Raw genomic sequence first — 7,508 nt, 5'->3', positions numbered from 1 at the left:
TGACAGACAGACAGGCAGACAGACAGGCAGACAGACAGGCAGGCAGACAGACAGAGAGCAAGGTAAAGGGGAAAAGAAGAGAGAGCGTTAAAACTCCAGCAAAACCCAATGGACAAACTGCTGGTCAAGTATTTATTATATAGGACTATGGGTCCCAAGTAGTTATTATATCTATGGGTCTTAATTTCATAGGTCAATGAGCTATGAGCCATGAGCTACGTGTGTGACATAATGATAGTCCACAAATGGTGTTTGGTTGGACATCAGTGAAGGTTATACAAATATTTAAACTGTTAAATTGCCATTGTGAAATGATTAAATATGTTATGTTGAACTGATAAAAGCACAGCATAGTTCAAACCACCAAAGTGTAATCATTGCCGTGGTCTTCACAATATTTAACATACAGGCCTATGGGCCTAATAAACATGCATGAAAACAAGCTATATAAGATGTTAGGGAAATTATTCATGTAGAATATAGTGAAAGGCAAGTGAAGAGATTAGTAGGAATGGGTAGCCTAATTTCTTTAGGGGAAGTCCTGTTAAACAGTGAAGAAAGGAACGGGCTGGATCAATTGATAAACCAAAACAAATCAAGGTCGTCTTCAAAGTATTTTCTTGCAAAATAATGAAACACTCACAGTTTATTTGCAAAACTGTCCTGGCCAATAGAAAAACGATTGCACAACAACAATTCTTTAAATGGAGTGACTCCCAATCATTTAGAGGTGAATAAACTAAGCAAATAACTTAAATAATATCAGATGACTGTTTCCGTGTCTACCTTGATGAACTCCCTTTTTGCACTGTGCAAGCAGGACAGAGGGAGGATGTGTGAGGCGGTGAAAAGTCAATGACAGAAAGAAAATTATCATCAACCTCGACTCATCTCTCTGTAATAATTAGGATGAATTCTGAATTTGCAATTAAGTTTTATATGGAACATATAGGCTCATAAGATACATTTGACTTTCTATGTTTCAGGCCTTCTATATCATAAAGTCATGAAATCATTATTATTAACACCTTTATGATGATGGGGGTTCTTGCACAACACTGTCACTATTACAATGACTCTAGTTATATTTTACATAAAAACAGCTTTATGTGGTTGGTGCCTCTAATTCAGATATGCTGTGAAATGTCAATTTATATGCTAGTTTCAGTAGCCCGTGTCAGCAACAAAACACATTTAATTAACAGTGAAAAAACCCCCAGATATTTTACGGAATTATCCTACTTGTAGACAGAGAAATTGCGGTCCTTCTCACTTTAGGCTTATCTGCATTGTCACTATACTGAGAGACATCAGGCTAAATGTGAATAGTAAATGAAGAACGACGCGTTGATTAGTTACCAAACTACTACTACTAACTACTAACTACTATTACTAAATGAGGTGTTGGTTTGCCGTTGAAGGCACTTCTGGCGCAGGTCTGTGCGCATGTTATGAAATTACCAAATACATTTTACCCCAGTAATCAAAATAGCTTTACATGATGCCCTTCTTTGTTGAAAAGACCTCACAGTACACATCAATCAAAGTAGGGCCCCAGATGTCTGAGTTTATGCAACGATTGCTGACTCTCAGTTGTTGAGGCTGGCAAGAGGGTCGTGGGCAGGTGTGGAGTGGGTTTACTCACACCTGCTTACCTCCGTAAATAGTTCTGCGTTTGCGTGTGTAGTTTGCGTTTTTGAACGATTCACATAGGGTAACATATGAGCATAGCCTGCCACTTCTATCAGTTTTTTTTGTGGAAAAATGTTGCAGGCCTAAATATTCTGCTGGTTATTGTTAATGGTAATGCCAACACTTTATGTGACTGGTCACTTACCAGGGACACAGATAAGGCCAGGTCAGACAAAATCTATAGAGTTCTTATGTGACCGTACTAATTCAAGGTACAGTAGATCTCCAAAATCAAAACTACAGCAGTATGAAAATGTTTTGTATTTTTTACTCTGAAGTCAGACTGACAGGGACAAAAATCTAGGACCATGGAGAAAAAGGTCCAGTCATAATTAGCATAATTAACGCTATGCTAAAGTAGTTTTGTGAGTTTACAGATAGGCCTCCCATCCATATGCAGCATAATTTAGCTATGGTTATGTAACCAGCGTTGTGCAGACAAGCACAGTCCCACACTCCACTCCAAACTCACAAGGCAGGCATGAAGGGAGGTGGGCGTGTTAGCAAGGAGGCTAAAACCCATGGGTGCTAGTGTGTGTTTAAGCATGTCTCTTAATGTCTCAGGGTCTGAGGTTTACTCACTGCACAGCACTGTATCCGCTGGCTACTGTTTTTTAAGGGGAACATAATGCCTCAGAGTTGGAATTGGTTTTGAGACAGTGACATATAAATTAATTGTATAAGGAAACTATGTTCACGGTGGCTCAGGTGCTTGCACTGCTTGCACTGCAGCCTCACAGCAAGAAGGTCATGGGTTCGATTCCCGCATGGGGCGCTGTTGGCTCTGGGGGGCAGGTCCTCCCCAGACATAATGGTGCTCAGGTGGGCTATCTCCCGGGCCTTTCTGTGTGGAGTTTGCATGTTCTCCCCGTGTTCACAAGGGGTTTCCTCCACTAAAAACCCCAACAGAAAAAACATGCAAAACAACAGAACACTCTTCGTCGGTCCCTGACCAAGACAGACGGTTCATCTCACCTGGTCCCCGGGCGCTTAAAAAAAAAAAAGCTGCCCACTGCTGGAGGAAGGACAGTCCGGGATGGGATAAATGCAGAAGCTAAATTCACAAACGACCTCAGGCCTGCGTGTGTCCTGTGTCGCCTCCATGTATTCACGTGTTGCAGTGTGCAGTGTGTCGCTTGTGCGATTAAAGTCTGACAATAAAAAAAATTTAAAAAATATGGGGTCCCCCTCATGAGACATTAACTAAGCGGTCTAGTTAACTTCACAGTAACAAGAATTCTGCCCTTACCATGACCCCACCTAAGACTGCGTGTGTGTAAAGAGTGTCAATATCATAGTTGGTATTCATATAGTATCACTCCAATGGGCCCACTTCCACACACACTCTGCAAGATACAGGTGAGCATATGTGAGAGTGCAAGTCGGACAACAGAGGCCATATTGTGTTGCAGTGTCTCCTCCTCTCACACCTAGTATCCTGACAGCAGAGGGCTGAGACTTCAAAGGGCCTCACAAACACCTGAACTCATAAATGTGTACAAAGTATGTGCCTTTGACTAATAAACACATATATTTCCTATGGCAAATGTGTAAACTCATTTAACATGCATCACACACTCACACACACACATGTAGGCGTGTGGTAACTCACCACTTTCCAGCGCTCCTTTACCATGCAGTTTGGTGGCAGGATGTCCACCTGCTCCCCCACCCCGTTCATGTTGACGTCGCCCTGGACAGCAGGCCCTACACACTGCATTTGCCGGCTAGAGAGGGGCACTGCTGCCTGCTGCACCCAGCCATTTACCTGCAACACCAAACACACTCATTCAAGACCAATACATTCGGTAAAGACTAACTTACCCTTACAGTGTTATACAATAAACTGGACAACTCCCCTAGACCTTATGAAGTTATCAGAATCAAACTGTACAAACAAATACTGCTGAGGGGGAAATCAGACAGGAAAGATGTTAACAGCTTGACATACTATATTTCAGAGGCAGATAAGTTGATGGCAAAAAGTTTTGATTGATGGATGAATAAGACAGAAGTCCTGCTGACATCCATTGCTCATCGAACCTTATGCAGATGATGATTCATATTGCATAAATGCCTATGATGTCATTTTAGATTGGACAAATGAACTGTATAGCAGCAAGTTCCAGCCTTACCCGTTAGTGTACTTGCACATTCTAACAATGCACACACGAACAAACAAGCACTGGGGTTGAATAAAACATTTTGAAGGACTTCACAATGAACACCTGTGCCCAAACTGGCAAGAGTAAAAAGAACACGCCGGGGCTGAATTCTAACAAATAGGCAAAATAAAACAAATTTCTAAAATACGGCCTCTAACACTACTGATATTTCACAGAAGACAGATGACTGTTTATTGCTCATGATTTGAATCTGTATGTGTATGACTCCACTGTCTGCAGCGTACCACGCCTGCCTGTTAACGGCACACTCACGTGAACATCTTCATCATCGGTCCCTCTTAAAACATGCAGGCTCTGCCTAATTGCCTGTACCTACTGGCTCTCCTTAGTGACTCCTGCGTGTGAACCTCCCTGACAAAGAGTCACAGCATGCCAGTATCTCAATCCAAGACATGCAAATCGTGTGATGCATCAGCTCCCCTTAGCTTGGGTGACTGGTGCCTTACAGGCTGCAGACTACACCCAGCCCAAAGCTTTGAGGAGTATCAGATATCAATTCTCAGGCTCAGACAGATGGTCATTTAAACAGAAAGAAGACAGTATTATGTTCCTCTGTCTTCCAGTGCAGAGTGTAGAACACATTTAGAATATCTAAATTATCATTAAAACCTGACAATTATTATATTATAAATGAGCTTTGTTCTCCTCTGACAATGAATGATCTTTGATTCATTCTCCTAGCTGTTATGGCTTTGAAAGCACTAGTCTGTGGAAAAGAGGCTTCTAGAATGTGCCAAATGCATTTGAGATCCACATGAAGCAGTAAGGCGTCTTGTTATGAATGGCGTACAGTAATTTTTTTCTGCTTCTCAGAGATGAGTAAGAAGCTATTTTTGGCACCAGTATGCTCGAGGCTCCAGCAGTTTCCCTCAGACAAAAAAATATCCTCAAAGTCACTCAAATCCTCAGATGTCAGTTGGTTAGGTGACAGATCTAGACCATTACTATTGACTACTCACAAATTCCCTGTCTAAATCTTCAAACAATACCCTACAGCCAGAGGGTCAAAGCTATCTAATGCTGTGGTACCAATTCAAATGATGTCATCTTTTCTCATGCCTGAAAAAATAAACAAACATCCTTTAATTCATGTCACCCCTTTGCATTGGACCACTAGTTACCAAACAGCACCAGTTCCATCTAATGCACATCTGAGGGTACACCCAGTATACTCTGCCAAACAAAGCTCCTCGGCTATGAGATCCCCTGTGTAAAACAACCTCCACGTTACTTAAAAGCATCACTGCTCTTGTCACTCCTGTCTATGTGAAAGAACTGGAAACCTGCCATCGAGAAAAAAGGAAAAGACTAGTGCTTTGTGAGCAGCACCAGAAGGACCACCATTGGGAAAACCTCTCAAACCTTCTCCAGTTCAATTCTCTCTCCATACAGCCCTGTCAGCAGCGATTAAAAGGACCTGTCCAACAATGCATCTGACAATGTCACTGTCATACAATGTCTTACATTTCATTCCAGATAAAATGGCCTACAACATGACTACGGATAGTGGTGGGTTAAGGGTACATGGTCAGTTAAGCCTGCAGTTACTGAGACACATCATGGACACTGAGATAACTGAGGAGTTGGTCACTGTTCTAAGAACCTGACAGAAACACTGGCCTCACCTGTTACTCACTAGATTTTAGCATTTTTAGAAAGTGACAGCATTAAAATGATTTCATGTGTCTGCATAATGCTAAACTTTTTTAAAGTTTAAACCTGCATGTTAAACAAAAGACAGAAGGCTCCAAGCTTCGAATCAATGGTTACCAAATAATTCGCTTATATATCGCATCACAATTATATTGTATACGGGTGTATCACATGAGAGAATAAAAAAAATCTTGATGCATGTGTATATCAAAGCCATTATATCACAGTGCTTTATTCCAAGACACTAATAAGCAACGGAGCCTAGACCAGGATAAATAATGCTGCTGTCCGTGTATGTGAAGTGCACAATATGTAGAAGTAAAAATAATTTAGTATAATCAGCAGGCTAGCTAGAATGCTTGCATAAAGCCAGAGATGTGTCATTTACCTGGCGCAAAGGGTGAGATAGCGCTATGTTCCTTTTCGTTTTCTGCTAACCTTCATCGGGGACTGTGCGGGGGCGCAGTGTCTACTTAAGCATCTTTGGTAGCGCAGAACTGCAGAGGTACCGGTGGAAAACTGACAAGTACCTCTCTGACATTTTAACGTTGATATGAATTTAATGGGATATATATATAATATATGGCATGGTATATATACAGGCAAGATTTTCAACTGACTAATTTTCTTGTCTTGTCAGGACACCATTTAGGCGACTGTCACCACAGCGAGGTAAAACAAAACATAAACACAGCCTATATCAAAGTAGCCTACGATAGGTCTACAAAATGTCGTCACGCGCCGGAGCGGCGAGCATGTATTTAAGAATACAAATGGTAATTCTTAGACAGTACCATCCAACAGCTACATCACGGTAACTAGCCAATGACAGCGAATCGTTTCCATGCAGCCTAGCTGTGTTACGTTACTGTATAACCGGGCACATGAAACTGTCACTGCTGCAGCCTACTGTATTGAAGTACATCCATGGGACCCTTGGCATAAAGCATTCGATATGCAATATCACGATATTTACAGCCTTGCCGATCGTCTTGCGCTGCTACCATCACATTTTCTCCGCACTGCAGCGCGAGAGCAGGGCGAGCAAACACAGTGGCACTATACTCAAGTAGCGACAGGCGGCGCGCGTCGCCCCAATCTAGGCATCAAAATCATGCTAACAGCTGGTCCCGCCTTAGATATGTTCTGGTCCAATAGATAGCCTTAAAATGCTAACCCCGCCCTTGATAGGGTTTTCTTTCATTACCCATTGGAGCAGTTCCCATCATGTAATATGAGGAGCAATCGGAAGCAAACATTCCCTTGCTCCGTATGGATGTGAGGAGCAGTTTGGGATATGTAGTTTTACAAAAACCTCCATCGTTCATGCCAGTAGGAAGGATTTTCGAATCTAAATACTACAACTCCCTATGTCCACTGCCGCGACTTGTGACGAACGGTTATCTTCTGATGCGTTTTTGTTAATTATTCATGATCACTGTCGTAAGGCATACAATACGATTATTTAACGTTTTTAGTTTTGGTGACATCATTTTGGTGACAAAGATTTAATTGTAATTTAACAGATATTCACTGACACGTGCCAAAACGCATACTCTATCACAATAGCACACGCGCATCCGATGGGCGTTTGCCTCCCACACAGGCACCCCGCCCGCTATGCATAGGGTCAGTATTGACAGGGTGCCAACACACGCGACAGACAAAATCAAGAACGTTAACTTAGCACAATGCAATGACGAGTTTCATAGATAACAAAGAAATAAAGTAGCTATTGTTCTGCCAACCTGCTCGCCTGCCGACGAAGTAAGACCTCAGATGGACACGTTTGGGAGAGGGGCATCATTCCGTTCCCAGGGCCGCTGCGGTTTTTTCTTCGTTGATGCTGCACCATTTCCCATCCTCCCCGTTCTCCGCTTGAGCTCTGAATCAGCATCACACGGATACTCCCATCATGCACCGCGCCCTTGCGTACATATGTTGCGTGGCAACCAGAATGGCGTGAATCCCGACATG

General features: G+C 42.4%; 1 protein-coding gene across 3 annotated transcripts in view; it reads right to left on the bottom strand.

Moving 5' to 3' along the window:
- The window catches only part of ttbk1b (tau tubulin kinase 1b), a 26,660-nt gene extending 19,152 nt beyond the window's left edge, over positions 1 to 7,508 (bottom strand). The window contains exons 1-2 of one of the 3 annotated variants that reach the window (XM_031578744.2): positions 7,280 to 7,508; positions 3,305 to 3,460 (exon numbers count right to left, since the gene is read on the bottom strand). In XM_031578744.2, the coding sequence (XP_031434604.1) occupies positions 3,305 to 3,412 (108 nt within the window). In that variant the 5' untranslated portion in view covers positions 3,413 to 3,460; positions 7,280 to 7,508. The other 2 variants (XM_031578745.2, XM_012834197.3) reach the window with 2 other exon arrangements.

This window comes from Clupea harengus, chromosome 13, assembly GCF_900700415.2.
Source record: "Clupea harengus chromosome 13, Ch_v2.0.2, whole genome shotgun sequence".
NCBI lineage: Eukaryota > Metazoa > Chordata > Actinopteri > Clupeiformes > Clupeidae > Clupea > Clupea harengus.
The sequence above is the reverse complement of the archived record's forward strand: the minus strand, read 5'-3'. Positions and strand labels throughout refer to the sequence as shown.